This window comes from Halichondria panicea, chromosome 4 (assembly GCF_963675165.1).
Source record: "Halichondria panicea chromosome 4, odHalPani1.1, whole genome shotgun sequence".
NCBI classification, from domain to species: Eukaryota; Metazoa; Porifera; class Demospongiae; order Suberitida; family Halichondriidae; genus Halichondria; species Halichondria panicea.
In genome coordinates, this window is record NC_087380.1 from 4,897,684 (window position 1) to 4,919,286 (window position 21,603).

At 41.9% G+C, this 21,603-nt stretch overlaps 2 protein-coding genes and 1 pseudogene across 2 annotated transcripts; all 3 read left to right on the forward strand.

Moving 5' to 3' along the window:
* Nucleotides 1–21,511, forward strand: part of LOC135335657 (uncharacterized) — a 43,964-nt pseudogene extending 22,453 nt beyond the window's left edge.
* On the forward strand, nt 1,640–3,530 carry LOC135335651 (uncharacterized). The gene has a single exon (XM_064531208.1). It carries the CDS (start codon nt 1,820–1,822, stop codon nt 3,284–3,286), a length of 1,467 nt encoding a protein of 488 aa, XP_064387278.1. The 5' UTR covers nt 1,640–1,819; the 3' UTR covers nt 3,287–3,530.
* LOC135335652 (E3 ubiquitin-protein ligase TRIM71-like) lies at nt 3,651–4,923 on the forward strand. The gene has a single exon (XM_064531209.1). It carries the CDS (start codon nt 3,651–3,653, stop codon nt 4,893–4,895), a length of 1,245 nt encoding a protein of 414 aa, XP_064387279.1. The 3' UTR covers nt 4,896–4,923.
* Nucleotides 21,512–21,603: the final 92 nt, after the last annotated feature.

Genomic DNA, 21,603 nt, shown 5'->3' on the forward strand with positions numbered 1-21,603 from the left:
GCTGTAGAGCTAGTAAGCTCCAACCAGCTAAAAGTTAGTATTTTCCATGTAGACGTCCCAGGCATACTTGTCCACCACATAAAGCATAAATGAAGCCATAATTGACCACATAAATTCCGGGGTTGAACTCAATGCAAATAGACTTCCACCACATAAAGCATAAATGAAGCCATAATTGACCACATAAATTCCGGGGTTGAACTCAATGCAAATAGACTTTAATATACACACATTGATTATTATGAACATTTTTAATTTTGCTGCATGCAGAATCACAGGAAAACTCAAAGAGTGGGTAATGATCGACCATGATTGTTGTTAAAAACGATTGATACCAAAAGTTCAAGTCTAAAATTAATGGCTGCAAGTCAGCAGAGTTTTGCAGCTCTCTTCGCACTCTTGCAGCTACCAATAGCTAGTGTTCTAGTGCAGAGCTCACTGCTAAGTAGAGTAGCAACACTCGGTGAACAAGTTTTGTTACGGACTCTTCTGAAAAGGCTCCGATGGCATTCCAAGTAAGCAAAACTATCAAGAACGAAGCTTTATTTTGCAAGTCCACAAATACGAATCCAAGAAAGCATGACTAGAAACTTTTACTTGCATTTCATTGATCCTTGAGCAGCTGTAACAGTCTACACACACACACACACACAAACACACTATCGTGTACCTCGCTTGCGCATGCGCACCGGGGCATAATAAATGTCTTCATATAAAAGATAGTCAGTGTGTAAGGGCCAAAACTTTGCAGGAATGCAGATAGAATAAAAGTATAGCTTTGGAGTGATTAATAGTCTTCTATGAAATGTGTCTATAAAAGGCGTCTGTAACACTTTTAAGTAAAAAAAAAAACAGAGCACCATCACCAGCTCTCTTTTTATTACTCATTCCGTATTCCGTTCCACATTCCAGCTTTTACACTAACCCATTAAAAACCGATAATTATGCCTCGAGGCGTAGCCGCATGAGGGATACGGTTAAGCTGTGTGAGTGTGTGTGTGTCTGTTTCAGCTGTAACTTCTCAACGGTTGCAATGTGACGAAAACTAACGGCTTCTAGCCACGTTCTCTTGGATTAGCAAACTAAACCTTCTTTCTCGAGTTATGGCTAGTTTGACTCACATTGAAGGCTGTTGCAGTCTCTTCAGATTCTTTCATAGCATCATCTGTTCGCACAAACTTTCTAGTATAGTATTCAGCTTATGAGTTAGCCTTGCACTAAAGTGCTAGCTGCAAGAGTCAGAAAGAGCTGCTAAAGAGGCTAGCTATTTTAGTAGCCACTATTAACTGTGGACACCCCTTTCTTGTAAAACAATCAAAGCACATTGCAAATTATTTACCTCCTAGTGAAAGCAAAAACATGGCGAGAGGCATTAGCAAACGCACTCTTGCAACATTCGTTTCATCTATTATGACATTGTGTGATGCACCTCGTGCCTTTTCTTATAGATAGAAGAGTTAATAAAAGTGGTCATTGTCCTGCATGCTAGCTGCCTGTACCTATGCTACTAGTATGCCTTTACTAGTGTCCACCAAGATTATGGTCAAGGCAGCTGTATATAAGGTGGTAGTATAATACCTCAATTTTTAATTATTTTACACACTAAGATGTAAAGAGGCGAGGCAGGAAGTTTTCACCCCACCCATTTCATTGATATGCCTGAGTAACAAGTGATTTACCCCTAGTCCTAATAATGGCTTTGCTTCCCATTGCAATTTAACACCTGTGAAGTATGTTGTCGTAGGTAACCCATTGTTAGTGACAGTTATAATTATGCTATAATTCTATTGACTATCACAAGTGTCTCTGCCTTCTCACAATGGTTGCTGGTGTTCACCAAATCCAAATTTTATTAGTTTTATCCATTATTATTGGACTAAATGGAAACTCAGTGGAGCCTTCATGTTCTAAAATGGATGCTGATGTGTTGATTCTAGGAGCTGGGATGGCAGGAATCAGTGCTGCTAAAACTCTCAGTGATGCTGGGGTAAAGAACCTCATTATTCTTGAAGGGAGAAGTGAAATAGGAGGCAGAATTCGAAGTGAGGTTTTGGAGGCGACTGGTGTACGAGTAGAGCTTGGAGCTAACTGGATAGAGGATCTTGATCCTAATAATCTAAACTCCCATCCTCTTTGGCAATTGGCCAAACAGTGTGGGGGTTTGGCTGGTAACTTTCAAGATGGTGTAATATTTGGACCTATTCATGCTTTTGATGACCATAAAAGGAATCTAACTGCAAACAGTACATTCTTGTCACGTTTGAATCATTGGGAAAATGTCGGTCATGACATCAAATCATACCTTACGAATGCAACTAAGAATCATGATCATCTTTTAGACGTTTCCGCTCGTCAGGCACTGCAGCAGTTTGGATGGGTTCCAGAAACCGCAATTGATAAAGCTATTGAATGGTTAGGATTTGACTGGGAATGTGCATGTCCTCCTGAGAATGGCTCTTTTCTGTTCAGCTTTCCGATGTCCCGTGACTACATGTACTTCGTTACAGATCAAAAGCAAGGATATGTGAAGCTCGTCCATTGCCTTGCAGACAGCTTTTTATCGCCTCTTGACAATCGTCTTCATCTTGGTAGTACTGTCCAGGAAGTTAAGTGGTACTCTGGTGACCAGTGTGTGTGTGTAACTACTATCGAGAGTGGAGTAAATAAGGAGTATTGTGCTGCTTCAGCTGTGTTGACATTTGCTATCGGAGTTCTCAAAAGTGATCATGTTGTGTTCAACCCCCCACTACCAAGCCCGAAGCTAGAGGCTATTTCCAAGATTGGGGATGGATACTACCTGAAACTTTTTGTAGAGTTTAGTGAAGTATTTTGGGACAAAGACAAAGTTCCAACTATTTTACATGTCAGCTCCAACAAAGGTTATTATGCCCACTTTCAGTCACTGGCACAGAACTTACCTGGAAATCCACCTATTCTTATCGCCACCTTAATTGGAGAATATGCCATTAAAGCATACACACTATCAAATTCCCAAATCAAATCTCAAGTCACCGAAGTTCTCAGAAATATATTTGGTCCTTCTGTTCCAGAGCCGATAGCTATTACGGTTCCCGATTGGGGTGTCAACTCATTGTATAATGGCATGTACAGTTATCGGTCGTATGGATTCACCCAATCAGACCTCGATGCCCTACGAATTAATGCTGGCTCTCTATACTTTGCTGGTGAGGCACTTGTCAATGATGGCGAGTACGGTTTTGTACACAGTGCACTGAAGTCTGGCATTGAAACTGCTGAGGAGATTCTAAAAAGAGGTCATGTTTGATCTCACAGCTTCGTTGCTTTGTCATGTGAAATTGTGTATTTAATTTGCTTTCCTTGTGTTGCATGTTGCTTACATGTACATGTACTATAATTACTGTACGATCAATGGTCAAGTTAAATTGTTAGCTCTAGTGACCTGTTAGCAGTCAACCAAACTTGGCTTTTGTTATGTTATCAATTTTTGTGATAAGATTTAATTAACACATTAGGGATCTACCCTGGTGGGGTGACTTTTGCAAAACATGTGAGTCAGCAGATTTAGTGATCTAGAGCATGCAATACACTCAGCATGTGAATTAATGCTGCATGTAGGTAGAAATCTATTGTTATAGACAGTTGTTTTGAACAGTGTGAATGACTTCTCTATGTCTCAAGCGGAGTTGGACAGAGTAAGCGTGTGTCCTAGTAAATGTTATCTGTCAGGAGATGGCCATTGGAGGGCTACCATCTCTAGACCAGCGTATTTCAGTCTCCATTTGGTAGCAATTGATGGATCTCCATATGTAGAGCCTGTCCCCCCCAGAGATATATCCTGTCAACTTGTTTCCACAGTTAATGGCCGGACAAAGTACGTCCGACCACGGCTTGTCACTATTAAAGCGAGATCCCAATACGAGTTTTCATACACAATGACACACACTTCTCCTGAGGCTACATTGTTCATCAAGGTAAATGGGGACGATGTGGCAGGCTGCCCTTGCTCTGTTGCATTGAGTGTGCCTATAGCACTCCATGCTATAAACTCTGGGCCAGTGGAGGTGATGGGAGATTTAGACTCACCGTATGCCATTGCTGTACAAAGTGACCGGAAGAGAGTTGTTACAGAGTGTGATAAAGTATGCATATACGATCATGATGGTGTTAAAGAAATAACAATAGGATCGAAAGGGGGAAGCTCTGGGCAGTTTAACTACCCACATGGGATCACTGTGGATGCTACTGACAATATGTACGTTGCAGATTCAGGCAACCACAGGATTCAGAAGTTTTCTAAGTCTGGCGAGTTTTTAGCATCAGTTGGTCAAGAAGGCAAGAAAACATTGCAGTTTAAGAATCCTCAAGGTGTTTTTATCGATGTCATCACACGGAAAATATTTGTAGCAGACACTGGAAATCACAGATTGCAAGTACTTCATAATGACTTATCGTTTTCGCATGTATTTGGTAAGAAAGGAAGTGGACCAGGCCATTTCAATCACCCCAGCGATGTGTGCGTGTCACTTACTAGCTTTGTCTATGTTGCCGACACGGACAATAATCGAATACAGGTACTAAATGTAGATGGCAGCTTTGTGAGACTGTTTGGACATGTAGGTAGCCCTGAGCGATGCTTAGATAAACCACTGGGGATAGCTGTGGATTGTATGGACACTGCAATTGTCACAAGCTCATTAAATCATCGTGTGTTCATTTTTGATCCTCACGGAAATATCCTGCTCATTCTTGGTAAAAGAGGAGATTTTGGACAGTTGAGGCGAAGTCAGTGCAGAGAGCTAATGTGTGGAGGTGGTGTTGGGGAGTATAGTGTGCCAACAGGTGTGACCATCGATACTGGTGGATTTGTTTATGTTATAGATAGGATAAACAAACGTATGCAGATGTATCTGTGACGGCTGGTCGGTCGCTTTTGTCAATGAGGTATGCAGGGTATTTATTATCATTCTCTGGTACATTGTTATACCTGTATGCCATGGTTATAGAGAAGTAAGTTTTGTAACAAACCTCGTGAAGACGCATTAACCATCAACCTGCCAGTGTGCACTTGCCAATATGCTAAGTTAGGTATGGAATGCTAGGCAAAACGCGTTTTGACTCTAATAATTATTATACTTAATATCAAAGTTTGTTTTCATAGTGGTCCCCAGCTCCCAGGGGAGGTATGACAGGAAGTGGTGTCAAAGTACGTGTATGTTTAGCATCGAATCCAAATCACCCTTTAGTTCAGGTTTATTATCGCTGTAGGCCACACAGAAGGAACAAACATTGTCAAGTATATAGTGTTGTACATAAATAGCAAGGCTAATTGTAGCTTCTCTGTATTCTAAATGAGTGAATATCTCGTCAGTTCACCTCGATATCAACGATTTAGTGTATGAAAGATCTAGGGTCGAATTATTATATCCCCAATCTTTGTAGAATGACTTCATTCTGATAAGCAGTAAGGTACATAATGTACATGGAGAATAAATGTAAAGTCGACAAGAATTATAAACTAGATCACGTGTTGTGTCGGACCTCCTCTGTGTCCCTCCATGTTTGAATCTTGGTAGAACTACTCAGCAGGAGGCCGTAACCACTTGACCTTAGCTAATTGAGGTCATTAATTGCAAACTATCCAATTTTGCTCAGAAGCAGGCGTAAAATTCTGTGCTTTTATGATCTCGAACTCGAGGCTAGCACAAGAGCAAGGACTTGTATCTCAGCTTTTTGCGAAAATATAGGGTGCAGAAAACCAATTAGTGACCTTTTTAGCTAAGGTCAAGTGGTTCCAGCCTCCTCTGGTAGTTACCGTACTTAGCGTGAGCCTCAAAAAGCATTTCATGCATTGAATACATTTCGTAGGTTGACTGCTTACCGGAAACGGAAGCACTCCCAGGTCACGCCTTCCATCTTCGTTTAATTTTAATTAACGAAAAATGTTCGTGACTCTCAAAAATGTCGCGCTGTACGGTAGTATACTGTTCCTAATCGTAAACATGTTCCACAAATTCTCTATTTGAACATTTGGTAGTAACTACTAGCTGTTGCTAATCGGAAGCATTGTTATTCCACAACTTATATGATATATAAATATGCTCAGTGAGGCTGCCTCTACATTTGTACAGTTTCCACATCCTTGATGCTAGTTTGTATGAAGGGATTGCATTCAATGCCTGTGTAGGTGTTGGAGGAAGTAGAAGTGTGGGAGAGTATGGCCAGGAAAGGAAAGGGCCACCTATTTCGTTGCTACAAGGTCAAGCTCAGCTTCCTGCCATCCCAATACTACAAGGTCAGACTTATAAATATTGAGTGATGGATATAATTATGATCACACTAACAGTGTACTAAAGTTATCTGGTCAATCGGTCACACTTTTTACAACAGTGCAATAAAAATTCAGCTTAGCTTTTTAGCTCTTTGTGCTGTTGATCTTGTTAGTAGAGAGTTCTTCAAGTAAGGGTATGGATTATGCAGCTGACTAAATAATAGTTAGACACTGTTTTGAAAGTGTCTACGTGATTTAGGAGCCTAAGGCACTGCTTTAGTATCCCAAGCGAGGGTGCTACAAGTGCCTGACGGCTTCTAAATCACATGAACACCAACAAAACAACAAAACAGTGTCTAACTCATTTAGATACTTGTGCACATGCGAAAGAACGTTAATTTTTAGGTAGTTGCAGAGCTAAAAGCTCTGGTACTGTAGGTACATGTAAGCTGCAATTAGTACATTAATTGAAGTGTGGGCGGACCTATAATTATATCAGCAATAATTGAACGTCCCAGGTCTAGACCCAGTCCTTAACACACCTGCAGAGGAGATTGGTCATGATCATTAGGTAGTCTTCTTATTTGTAGCCTTTATACTAGTATACGGAGGCAGTAATTACGATTAGAATTTTGAAAGTGGTACCGTGCCCTCGCGAAATAAGCCTATCTTGAATAAACGCCCATCCTATCGTTTGCTTCAAACTTCTTGCACAAGAGTATTTTGACTCGATTATACGCCCACCCAGAATGAAGAGTTTAAGCATGTGCAGTAGCTAAATGCCACATGTTTAGTATTAGTTTTAGTGAAGAAAGCAAGTTTTATACTCCTTGCTGGACCTAGATCAGACATGTAAGTTTCTCTGTGTGGATCTGTTTGCCCTTGAAGATGTATTATGCAGGGAACAACTAGTCGTATATGCAGAGACTTAGAAAGGGAACAATTAACACAAATCTGAGAACAAAGTCATCACTTAGGCCAATTTTGCAGATTACTTGCCTTGGTTTTCTGAAACAAAGTACCTGATAGCTCTGTACGAGTATGACCTACCATCCTTTGGGAAGTTCCTGCTGCTACGTATATCTGATTAGCAACGAATGGAGTCAGAGTCCACTTTTTCATGTTCATTCTTATCATCATACTCGCATATACTCATGCATTAGGTTATAACATTGTTGTTGTCAATGAAATGTTCATACTATGTATTGAAATGAAATACAATGTAGTTAGAACCTACTAATTGTGCTATGCTGTGCACATGTGTGTATATAGAGATGCACTAGAAATTGTTTGCTGTGGAGTTACATTAATTGTCCCTAATTTATCGTCACACTTTCATTGGACTGTTGGCCAAATTTTAATTGTGAACCACCTAACCGTAATTATGTACTTTGACTCTTGGTTTGATATTGTTGTTGACAAACTCATGCATTCCTTTTCCCTTCATAATTGACACCCCCACACAGGAAGAATTTGTGGTGTCCCCTCAGTCCATCCTCAACTATGTAGAGGTTTCATTCATTAAAAAATTTGTAGCTGCAATCAACAAAGTAGTCAAGCTTGTCAAACAGAAAAGGTTCATAATTATCCGTACTGTTTAATTCATTTTATATGTGATGTTGATTCTGTGATTTGATTGCAATGAATTTTATATCTCCCTGTTTTCCTTCACCCAGGCTCAAGGCGGTAACTATGGAGAATGAGGGTGGTGAGGAGACTACTCAAAAGGATGATGGAGAAACAGAGCAAGGTAGAGTGTTGTTGTTGTAGCTAGAGTAGTGCAGGAATGCGTATGGAGTTCTAACTATGTGTGGTATGTGCTTGGAATGAATTGTCTTGCAAAATACGTGATAATAATCCCCTACTACCCTTGTAGCTGTCACGCCCCCTGACGAAGATGAAGATGAAGATCTCTCAGATATGGAGGAGGGGGAGGGTGATGCAACTGCTTCCAAGCAACTAGCCAAGAAACAGCAGGTGCATATGTAGTAGGCATATAGGCATAGCTGGCTTTCACCATGCCTCGATTCATCCACACATTTTTTAACAAAGATGTATACATGTATTAAAAATTCGTTATGATAATCTGATGTCAAAGTATTGACCATTCATGCTTTGCCGTACAACACACAGCAAAGCACTTATGAGGATCCCGGTGACTCAGACGTTGAAGTGATGGTCACCGATAATGATGGTTAGTGGGTTAGGTTTGTGCATATTTACATTCAGGCACTTCACGAGCATTTTAATTTGGTCATTTGATTCAACACGCTATTAACCATTCATCTCCAATGACATGCACAAACAATATTATCGAATGTGCCTTCTGTCAACACAGGTGACTTCTCTGACGAAGAAGAAACCCCAATTAGTGTTGTTGGAGGCTCGAAAGAAAACGAAGAGTCAGATATGGAAGAGAGTGTTGTGGATAAGAAAGCTTTCATGGACAAGGATAGGATTCAGGTAAATATAGTGTGTTAATTATTTTTGTACCTGTTTTCAAGTTATTCAGTAGTTAATAAACTGTGTGTCCTACCTCACAGCAAGTGCTAGAGAGCAATCGCTACGTTGTGGATTACGAGTACGACTCTGTGGATGAGCTTTGGTGCCAGTTCACCCTCAAAGTAAGCAATATCTACTTTGTTTTCCATGAACGTTTCGTTTTGGTGTACTGATTGAAGCAAGCAATGCTAGTAAATGTTTTTTAATAACCTGAAGCGCGTTGGTGGCGCCATGGTAGTCTGTCAGTGTGTGTGTGTGTGTGTTTGAGGTACCTTCTAGCGTTTATAGGCTTGATAATTATAGTGGTAATTAACAAAGCTATGTTATCAATGACAGCTAGCGAAAGCCAGGCTAGGAAGTTTGCATGTTGGTTTTACATAATTATGTGTATTATATCTATCCACATGTATAAAAGGCTTTAAATTATGTGTGCTTACAAAGACTACTGGTTAAACTTTGCTGTAAGGTTTATATCCAGAAACTGAGTTTCAACATAATTTGGCTGTTTAGCCGTGTTAGTTGCCAGGTTTTATCACGTCATACTGCGTGCTACTTAATTGTTATCCCCTGCTCCTAAGGTATAGTGATCATTCACATTGCCTCTGAGTGTGACAAAATAAGGCTGCTAGAGAATGTGAATTTGTGTACCACATGTGTAATCACAATTTCCTGTTTATTGTTATACCTTTCCCACCTAGTTTCCTCTACTGAACAGTAAAGTCATGTTAACTTCAGTTATGGACAAGCTGGCACCAAAAGTAAGTGTCTTAATTGATTGTTAGTATCTGTGTAGTCCGAGTCAGCTCACCTGGATGCCATATAGCGCAGGGTTTTTAGCAAGGATAGCTTTAATAGTGGCAGATTAAAGCTTCGTTGTCGAAAGAAGCTTACCTAACACATTGGCTGTGCTAGGTAAATGAACGTGGCTTAATTCGAGTCACGCATTAGGTCTACTCATCCGCACTAGACAAGCCACGTGGAGGCATATTTGTTTTCATGGGAAGACTCTAGGGTTCTTTGATGGCTCTTTTATGTGACTCTCAGTGTGTGCACCTGTCAGCCACGTTCAAGTCTGATTCTGATATTTCTCATTGTACATTAGTTTCGTTTCCCCTGTTAGTTACTGCTAGGTTCCCATGCATGTTCATATATACAACACTCTGGTTGTGAGATTCAATGTATTGTTCATTGCCGAGGTATGTGCACACTCAGCATAGCATTGCATAGGCATTTTCTACTCTATTAGCACGTAGTACTATTTTGTAATTAGTGTTGACTTTGCATAAGGAATATTTTGATGTGCTTACAGTTCTTTTTGTAGAAACTCAAGTTTTCCAATTTTCCGTTTTTGCTTTTGTCAGTTTGTGCTATCTTCTTCAGTTGTTGTTTACATTCACACACAGTCTGTAGTGTGGGAGACCTCAATGATTAACAGGGGCTACCTTTCTGAGAGCACTGAGCCAGGAGAGACTGGGCTATGGCGTCTCAAAACCGATGGTGTCAATCTGCAGGTGTTGTGGAGCTACCCTGAAGTGTTGGATCTTAGCAGAGCTTATACCAATAACATTCACGCCATGGCTAACACATATGGGATAGAGGCCGCATGCAAGAGCATCATCAAGGTTTGCTGATTATTATAACATCTGAATTTTGTAGGTGTGCTAATCCGTGCCAAATACGATGTGTTATTTATAGTAGCTATTATGTGAGCACATTTCTTGTCTAGTGTGCATGCTGCCAATTACATTGGCATAGTGTGTCCTCCACTAACTTGTGTCTCGCCAGTACAGTAGTCTGTATTCAACTGCATAATGCCACACAATAAACTGCCTCAATGGTTATTGCTGCAATAATTATACACGTAGGCTCATGTACATTATTAACCCGAGGCACGTGGGGGGCCACGAGTTATTATCGTCTGGTCTGTTCGTGTATTCTGAGTCTGCTCACCTGGATGCCATAGCACTGCGTTTAAATCCTAGTAACTTCGTTTACAATCATGGGAAAAGACTCTAGGCTTCTTTTGGCTATAATTATATACTGTGAGCCTACTCCGGTACCACTGCATGTCAGGCTGGTGTCCTACTAACCAGGCCTCTTTGTTTGTTCTGTAATCCTACTCTAGGTTCTAGGACTCAGTGCATGTCCGGTGCCTTATTTGTAGACTTCTTTCGCTGGACTCTGCTGTGATCCTAGTCCTAGTGCATGTACCACTGCTGTTTTCAAGGCCTTTGTCATGTAGCGTTTAATCATAGTTTAGGTAATCGCTGCATGCTATATAGGTTTCCCTGTATTTGTACAACAATCTGGTTACGACGTGTAAAACCGCCGAGGATTTAGCATTTCATGTTCATTAATTTTGACCAAACACCCCCTTCGTTCTGTTTTGACTCAGAATTTGCATTTATCTGTCACAGGAGATATCAGGTGTGTTCAGAGTATACGGAATCGCAGTGGACCCAAGACACCTCTCCTTAATTGCTGATTACATGACGTTTGAAGGCTCATATAAACCATTCAACAGGATCGGAATTCAGGGAAACAGCTCACCATTTCAAAAAATGAGTTTTGAAACTACTATGAACTTTTTGAAGAATGCCACGATAACTGGAGAGAGTGATTCAATCAAGTCTCCGTCAGCTTGCCTCGTAACTGGCCGAGTGGTGCATGGTGGTACAGGAAGCTTTGAACTGTTGCAGTCTTTGATTTGATATGAACAACAGTTTTGCTGTGATATTATTATTATTAAATTTGCTGTGTCTCATCTGTTAATGATGCATGTGTGTGAACTGATGATGCATGTCTGTGATGATGTCTATAGCTGAAATGCCAAGCATTCCAAGTACACCCTAATACGGTTATTCATGGCCTTATAAACCACAAGTAGAACTTAAGAGTGGGATTGCTCAAACCACTCTGCTTTGTGTGGTACTTTCACGAAGGAGTGTGCTGGCAGTGTAGCTTCCCTCAAATTCCTCAAGGTAAGTGAATTTGCTAGACAATGACCGTTTATGGGCATGACCATCTAGCTAACTGGTTTACAGGCATTCCGATGTAATAGAGCCCTTACATGTTGACTCTGTTAATAGTGGGAGGCTGTGTAGAAATGCATAACTACGGTAGGGTCATGGTCAGTTGCAGTAGATCTACTGTTCAAGACAGCAGACTCATTTTATAGGAGCTAGCAATTAGCTCTTTGCAGTCCAATATCCCAGTGCTGTCAGTATTATAATATAGAGATCAGCCATAGCGTTTGAACTCAAGATTGAAAATGTGAGTTTACACATAGATGTCCCTCTGATTAACAATAATTATGTAGACGAATTCATAGTGTGTTATATATAAGATCGCTTTACATGCATGCATTTCCACGTGCCAGTCATTTTTTAAGTAGTGTGTTTACACTACCTACTACAGTCATGTAGTTTGCTGTGTCTACTGGTTTGCATGCAATGAAATCTCCAAGCAATTAGAAGTATCAATATTATTTTAAGTTAGTGTGCTAGATATTCTGCATGTAAGCTGTCAGGTATATTAAGCAATTGTCTATTCCACCAGGAACTCATTACTTGGGATGGCAAGTGAAAAGCATTTGGATGCAGAGTGGAAACGCATCCAGAAGAAAACATTCACTCGATGGTGCAACGAGCATCTAAAGTCAAAACTACTCAAAATTGAGGAGCTCAATGCTGATCTATCTGATGGCGTCAAGATGATTGTTTTGTTGGAACTTCTCTCTCAAAAGAAGCTTGGGCGTTATAACAAAAAACCTCGTGTGAGGGCGCAGAAGATGGAAAACGCTGAAGTGGCTCTCAAGTTCATTACAGTGACAGAGAGGATTCGCCTAGTTAACATAGGTAAGTAAAGGAACTTGACTCTATGCGCGCACATCTTACCTACGGAATCACATATATATATGCATAATTATATTAAGTGTTGCAATCTGAGACCCACTTGGCTTAGAATTTCAATTTGAGCTATAAGCAAATTCGAGTGTTAGCAATTCCAACTTCAAACAATCATATCCTGGTCATAGAATAAAGTACATGTAGATGTATGTGCATGCGCATGCTCAGCATAGCATTGCAGGAATTTTCTACTCTATCAGCATGTATATAGATCTCAAATCCTTTAGATCAGCCAAGTGGTCCTTTTTCTGAGATTGTATCACCAGTATAGTTAGCTGTGTCCTCAACGCTTTGATTATAGTATGTATATTCACAGTAGGAATAAGTACTGTATAATCTGCTTAATAAGCGCACATGAACTAATAGGCGCATACTGGTTAGCAGACCAAGAGCCTTGATAGAAGGCACGTGGTTTTCTGCACAGTTCTCTGCCCAACAGCTGGTCTCCACACTTCTTTATAGACGTTAAGTCTCTTTCACTACCAGTAGCTGTGTTACTGCTGTCAGATATGACTATAGACTTCTTACAGACAAACGATCGAGCTAGCTAAGGGAGATTTGCTTCATTGAAACGTCATGGGCGTGGTTAATCTCTATAAGCGCGTCTGGATAATAGAGGCTTGCTCTTTTCCCTATAGGCGCATGCGCTTACTAACCAGATTATACGGTAATACATGTAGTCACTGTGCTTCTGCAGGTGCTGGTGACATTGTAGATGGAAACCTGAAGCTGATCCTTGGTCTAATTTGGACTCTAATCCTGCACTACCAGATCAGCATGGGCTTTGGGCTAGATGATCAACCCAAGGGTGGCCCCACTCCAAAACAAGCACTCCTCAACTGGATCAATGTAAGTATCATTCTGCATGAGTTTACTGTGTATTGTGTAGCGGGTAATTATTTTATGTGGGGTAACTTTAAAAAATTTGTCGTTAGCTGATTACGACTTCATCACGTTGCACTGCATTGCATGTGTTCCGGTAATTTACGCCTACTAGTTTTCGTGGGGAATTTTTTGTCAAGGTCTACTTGCCTACGAATTTTACCCGATGAAAATTACCTGCTATACAGTAAGTTGCTACGTGGGAGTGTCTATACATGAATATTTGGTGTATGCAGTTGTAAATACTCTCTAGGTATGAATACAATAATCAGGCTGTCCCCCCACGTATAAATTCATGACTGTATAATTACATTAATTGTACCAATGGGGTAATAATTAAGTGTCTGAGGTGTACGTAGTTTTCTTTACTATTGGATCCTATCTCAATCAGGACCAATTGACTGACAGAGAAGTCAAGAACTTCACTTCTGACTGGAGCGATGGTACCACGATTGCTGCTCTGGTGGATGCTCTAGCTCCTGGTCTCTGTCCGGAGTATGCCATCATGAACCCTCAAAAGCCGCTGGAAAATGCCTCTCACGCTATGAAGCTGGCAGAGGACTGGCTGGATGTGCCACAGGTACGCTCAACAATTATTCTTGGGTTGTGTTATGTTAGCAGCGTACAGGGTTAACCCACATGTCCATAATTGGCACAGATGGATTGACGGTAATGGGAATTTGATTGCTTAATTGCATCGTGTGTAATGCGTGGTGTAGGAGCATCTTGCATATACCACTAATTACTGGGTGAAAACAACCAGATTAATAATAGTGTCATGTACATGTACATAGATCAGGGTTTCATACAGGATTTTTAGCTTGGGAGAGGGAAACGCTTAATTCAGGGGGGTCCAGGGGGTCGTTCCCCGGACAAATTTTTATTATCTGAGGTTGCAATTTGGTTCTTTTACAAAAATCATACATTTTGTATGACATCATTCGGAGGGAATCCCAGGGCGCCCCCCCCCCCTCTCTATGAAGTCCTGTAGACCGTAATCTAGTTTCTCCAGATTTTAGAACAGAATAAAGATATATAAATCCATACACAGTTAGTACTTGTACTAAAGCGGTGCTGTAACTACTAGTTGCTAGCTGCACTACCCAAGAATATAGCGAACAGGAAGGTATCCTAAGTTTGTCTTGTAAAGCTATAAATTGGTGTTTTTTCTCTCGATATGTCTCAAATATGGCTAACAGTGGCTAATACACATGCATCTCTCTATGTTGAGTCTTGATGAGTCCAACATTTTTTCAATCCAGCCCAACCCTATTAATTAGCACTATGAATTAGCACTGGGTGCCACTAGTTGGTGTAAGGGATGACAATCAACACTAGTACTAATGTACGTCCCTGCTGACGGTGGAAATCGTGTTTATATAGTTACATAGAATGCATCATAACCATAAGGTGGCTCAATAAAAGAGCTACCACCGCCTGCTCCATTTACTACAGTCCTTGAATCTGCAACATGTGGAGCAAATAATTATGTGGACTTGATGGTCAATCTGAGGGGCCGCGGGTTGTAATAGCTAGTCTGTTTGTCTGTCTGTTTGTGCTTCTGAGTCTGCTCACCTGGACGCCAAGTGGTGTTTACAGCATCGATAGCCTCAACATACTTAGGCATAAAAGTTTCTTCATCGAATAAAAGCGCGCAAAAGCTGAACTTGTGCGTTGGCTATTCAATCCAGACAGTTTTGGAACGTACATACATATCTTTTAAGGATAATTTGTCCGATGACGTGGCAATGCCATAGAAACTATAATGTTCGTGGATAACTTGATTGTATGTGTAAAGAGTATGATGTCCGCTAACTCAAGGTGGTACATGAATGGAAGGGGGGCTAAGCAGCCTAGTGCTTAGGTGGGTTCGGGAGGGGGAGCATCATTCTCCTGCCCCACTGGAGGAGAAAGTCAAAAAGAGTATATAACATAAAAGTTTAGCACAATAATTAAATCATTCTCATAAAGTTTAGTCTAGCTCTTAAATACACCTTCCTGCTTCAACACAGTACTTGTTGGCTGATTCGTACTCGCAGCCATTTTGCTCTTCAGTCAGAAGTCAGAAACTAGAGCACTGAAGTGCAAACCCTCTGCGTTAATTTGAGGTTTTAGTGAGTCTACAGCCTCGAGTCAAAGCCACGTGTACATCTGATTCTTAGCTTTTGCTCGTTTTTATTCGACAATGAATCTTTAACATCAAAATCTGCCAAAAACTACTACCGTATTGTGTTGAGGCTATCCATGGTACAAACACAGTGCCATCGCATCCAGGTGAGTAGACTCAGAATATACACAGACAGACAGACAGACTGACCGACTACTATAACCCGTGGCGTGCCTCGGGTTAACTAGATGATTTGCTATGTGATCCAGTTTAAGAGTAATACCATACTCATAAATACATGTGTGACGCGTTAGAAAGTTTGAAAATAGATGACGCTACAAAAAATTCTGAAGAGACTGCAACAGCCTTCACTGTAGTTTGCAAATCCAAGAAAATGTGGCTAGAAGCCTGCTAGAGAATTACAACCGTTGAGCTGGAATACACACACACAGTCAGCTTTACCGTATTTCTCGTGCGGCTACGCCTCTAGGTATGATGATTGCTGGCATTTTATCAGATTTCGATGTTATAGGGTGCATGCATGGTATGCATGAGTAGAGGAGTTTGAATGTCACAATGATGCTACGTACCGTACGTAGATTGAATTTGTCTCCTAAACTGATTTTTGGCACTCAGGATGAGAATCTTTATTTCTCAAATCACACAAACATTACCAACAGTTTACTTAAGCAACGGTAGCTGTTTTAAGTTGCATTATATACTTTGACAATTGACAAGGATCGAGAAGCTTGCTGAACCTCACTCAAATCATGCTATCATCAACCTTCTTTTTCGCTATATAAAATAAAAATCCCATCCTTTTTGGTGTTGGTCTCTACAGTACGTTTTTTGATATTATGTAGCATTTGCAATTCATGATGGAGTCTCTTGTTAATATTCTCTATTTTCCACAGGTACTTGGACCAGAGGACATGGTAAACCCTCATGTGGACGAGCTCAGTATGATGACTTACCTTTCGCAATTTCCCGATGCTAAACTCAAACCAGGAGCTCCAATCAGCAAGAAGAAGCTCAAAAAAGGCGATCCGAACAAAGTTAAAGTGTACGGTCCTGGTGTGGAAGAACATGGTCTAGATACAAATGCTTCTGCTGCTGACTTTACTGTCGACACTCGCGGTGCAGGCGATGGCACTATCACAGCAACTGTCACTGGACCAGATGGCCCTGTCGAGTGTGTCATTCAACCTCAGAAAAACGGCACAAACAAGTGCTCATACGTACCGAATCAGGAAGGAGACTACACTGTTGGCGTTGAGTTCAATGGATTTCCAGTAGGAAAGAGCCCTTACAATGTTCATGTGTCTCCAGGAGTTGATGCTAGTGTCTGCATGGCATACGGTCCTGGACTTGAAGCAACAGATTTGAGAGCAGGGTCCCCTACTGACTTTTGGGTGGAAACAGCTGGTGCTGGTGATGGACAACTAGGCGTGGTCGTCAAAGGACCAAAGGGCTCCATTGCCTCAAAAGAACTCAAAATTGACAAAGAAACTGATGACAAATACCACGTACAGTATATGTCTCAGGAAGTAGGACCACACACAATCGAAGTTACCTACGCAGGGTTGCACATCCCAGACAGTCCTTTCAAAGTGCGAATCGGATCAGATCGACCCAATGCAAAGAAGTGCAAAGCCGAGGGGCCAGGAATTGAAGAGACGGGAATGGAAATCAACAAAGAGACATGGTTTGACGTGCACACAAAAGGAGCTGGGCGCGGAGATTTGTCTGTTCACATCAAAGGACCTCACGGTACTGAAGAAATGAAGCAAGAAAACTTAGAGCGAGGTCTCGACCACTTTACCTACACCCCAACACAGAGTGGAGAATATGTTATCACTATCAAATATGGTGGAGACAACATTCCAGGGAGCAGATTCAGGGTTCAGGTTGAGCCTCCGACAGATCCTAGCAAATGTGTTGCTTTTGGTCCTGGTTTATCCCCACATGGTGTTCGGGTTAACGACCCAGCCAAATTTACCGTTCGTACCAAAGATGCTGGCCATGGCGAGGTGGATGTCAATATAACAGGCCCCAACGGTGAAGTACCGTATGAAGTTGAGAAGTCACCTTATACCTACAACTACACCTATCAAGCGACTGAGCCTGGAAATTATATAGTTGACGTCAAGTTTACAGGAGAGCACGTACCAAACAGTCCTTTTCCTGTTGCGATCTCAGATGCTAACAAGGTCACTATTGCTGGCCCCGGGATGGATGGAGAGTGTCTTCCAGTGTCTGCTCCTCTGGTGTATCAAGTAGATGCTCGCAATGCTGGCCCTGGGGAGGTCAAATGCACTGTTCAAAATAGAGAATCGTTGCAACATAGTGAAGAACAAACAGACTCAGCTGACGGTCCCAAGGTTATTGCAAATGGCGATGGAACATTCATGATTAAGTACACACCTACAATGCCCGGTCTGCAGAAGATGAACGTTACATTTGGAGAGGCTACTGTGCCTGAGACTCCCCTGCGGTTGAGTATATTTGATCCAAATGAGGTCCAAGCTTATGGTCCAGGGCTTGAAGACGGCAATAAATCTGGAGAAAAGACAGACTTTACAGTTGATATGCGTACAGCGGGAGAAGGACAGCTAGATGTCACAATAGAAGGACCTCAAACTACACCGATCACTATAAAAGATCAAGCTAATAACGTGGTCAAATGTGAATACACTCCAGATTCCCCTGGAGACTATGTCATCAATGTTAAGTACGGAGATGCACACGTTCCCAATAGTCCTTTCCATGTGAGCGCTCGACCATCAACTGATCCCAGTGTAGTCAAGGCATATGGCCCTGGTCTGGAATCTGGTCTCACAACTGATATGTGGGCAGAATTTTTTGTTGATTACAAGAAAGCTGGAGACGGAGAGCCTCAAGTTACTGTCAATGGGCCAGGTGGTGGTGAAAATGTTGAAAAAGAGCAAATTGAAGACGGCCTCCAGAAGTATCGTTATTATATCGATCCAGATGAGGCTGGTGACTACAAAATTGACATTGCATACGCTGATGAGCCCATCCCAGGCAGCCCATTCAATATTCAAGTTGATTGGAAGACAGATCCAACTAGAGTGAAAGCATATGGTCCTGGTCTTGAAGGTGGAAACACAGGGGAATGGACTGAGTTCACTGTTGACATGACCAAAGCTGGCGACGGTAGTCTTGATCTTCAGATTGAAGGCCCGTGTGAGGCCGAAGTGAATGTGGAAGATCACGAAGACGGTACTGCTTCTGTCAAATACCTGCCGAAACAACCTGGAGAGTACAAAATCAATATATTCTTTGCCGACCAAGCTATCCCCGAGAGTCCATTTACACCACAATTTGTTCCTGAAACCGATCCCAACAAAGTTCTAGCTTATGGTCCTGGACTGAAGCATGATGGTGTCAAAATTGGTGATCCTGGAGATTTTGTCATAGACACAAGAGCCGCTGGAGCGGGTGCTGTGGACGTGAGTATCGATGGTCCTTATTGGAGAGGGCGTGCTCCAACACCTCAAGCCAACACTCCTTCTCCTGGACCTGGAAGTCGACCTGGCTCAACAAGTGGTGTACGACGAAAATCCATTAGTTCTGCAGCCAAGCCCAAGATTACAAGCAACAACGACGATACTTACAATGTTGTCTACAATCCTCGCAAAGTAGGTACATACAAGGTCAATGTATACTTTGCAGACCAATCTATCTCTGACTCACCATATGAGGTGAATATCACAGATCCGAGCAAAGTCCTTGTAAAGGGACCTGGCTTCGATGAGAATGGTGAAAAATATGAAGAAATCCCACTCATTTCAATCTCCAATAAAGAGCCTTTAATATGGACCATTGACTGTACTGAAGCTGGACCTGGTCCCATAGATGCAAAAATGTATGGAATGGATGGCACCGAGAAAGAAATACAGCTAGTCGAATGTGAAGAAGACGTTTACAGCCTCACTTACACACCAGACAAAGCTGGCCGCCATCGCCTTGTACTGAAATACTCTGGCAAAGAACTTCAACAAAGCCCACTCGATTTCTCCCTATCTGATTCCAGTCAAGTCAAAGTAACCGGGCCAGGCCTTGCAGGGGGAAGAATTGGAGAAGAGATTGTTATCGAAGTCGACTCCAGTAAAGCTGGTGATGGTGGTCTTGCTCTCTCACTATCTGGACCTTCACATGCTCCTATGAATTGTGATGATCACCAAGACGGAACAGCAACCTTAACTTTCATTCCGACTGAGGCCGGCGAATACAAACTAGATGTTAAGTTCTCTGACGAGGATGTCCCTGGCTCGACATTTGGTATACCAATAATTGATCCCACTAAATGTTTAGCAACAGGCTCTGGAGTTACTGGTGAAGGAGCTCGTACTGGTCAACCTGCTCAAGTTTTTGTCGACACACGAGATTCCGGTCCTGCACCTGTTTCAGCAACAGTTAAAAACCCATCTGGAAAGAGTTCAAGCATTGACTTTACTCCCACTGAAAAAGAAGGAGTATTTGTTGGCGACTACACCCCTGAAGAAGTCGGTGTCTATGATTTGGAAGTTACGTTTGCAAACGAGAGTCTTCATGATTCTCCATACAAAGTACCAATATGCAACCCTGATGCTGTTCAGCTTTCAGGTCCCGGTCTTGAGAGTGCTATAAAGGACATGCCCGGTGTGATTGATGTCTTTACAACCAATGCTGGCCCTGCTAACATCGGAGTTCAAGTAAAGAGTTTGAACGAAAATGCTACTCCTGTAGAAGCTACAATTACAAAGGTTGATGATGACCACTACCAAATTGAGTACATTCCTCGAGATGCTAGTGACGTTGAATTGGATGTTACGTATGGTGGATTCCCTGTGACAGAGAAGAAAACAATACCAGTTTGTGACACTTCAATGGTAAAGGTGAACGGACCAGGAGTGGAGTCTGGCAACATAGCAAGGAAAGAAACTGAATTCACTGTTGATGCTACTGCTGCTGGTGTAGGAGATCTGGCTGTAGATATAGAGGACAAAGAGGGAAAACCAATCGCAGCAACAGTAACCGAGCTCGAACCTCGCAAGTGGCAAGTCAAATATGCACCAGAAGATGCGGGCACTCACCAAGTGAAAGTTGCATATGGCAACCATCCTGTGCAAGGCAGTCCTTTCGTTGTTGAAGTGTGTGATCCAGAAGTAGTAAACGCGTATGGACCTGGACTAGAAAAAGCCATCACTAATGAAGAAGCAAAATTCACGGTTGATGCTACCAAAGCAGGTGAAGGGAATCTGGGATTGAAGATCCTTGGGCCTGGTGACTGCACCATTAACTGTGACGAAAAAGAGCCTGGCATATACGAGGTAGCATACATTGCACCCCGACCAGGAGTGTATGCGGTTGAGCTCACTTTTGATGACCATGACGTTCCCAACAGTCCATTTGAAGTGAAGTGTGTTAGGCCTCCACCTGATGCAAGCAAGTGCATTGTTCATGGTCTTGAGAATCCTGGCAGCTTCACAGTCGATTGCAGCGATGCTGGTGGGAGTGGTCTATTGGAAGTGGGCGTATCTGGAGCTTACGTTCCTGTGGAATTTGTCTCTGTGAAGCACAACGGCGATTACACGTTCAGCATATCGTACGACATTTCAGAGCCGGGAGAAACAATGATCAGTGTAAAGTGGCACGGACAACACCTAACAGGCAGTCCTTTCACTGTGATTACCGAATAGGACACACCCTCTCAAGAAACTATGGTACATGTAGATCTAGTAGGTAGCTAGCTAGGTTTGTAGTATATAGAACAGTAATAAAATTATACTTTTGTTTTAACCCCCTTATTGCTGTACTGTTAATTTGCATGCATATCACTGATTTCTCTGCCTAGAATGTGCGTTTTACGCTCTGACGACTTGCATGCGCATGTGTAGCATGTTCCCATGAAGTATTATTTGTACAATGTCTGAACATGTACTGCATCA

What these genes read in the sequence shown, in the direction of transcription:
- LOC135335651 (XM_064531208.1), top strand. Translation starts at nt 1,820, where the DNA reads ATGGTTGCTGGTGTTCACCAAATCCAAATTTTATTAGTTTTATCCATT.
- LOC135335652 (XM_064531209.1), top strand. Translation starts at nt 3,651, where the DNA reads ATGTCTCAAGCGGAGTTGGACAGAGTAAGCGTGTGTCCTAGTAAATGT.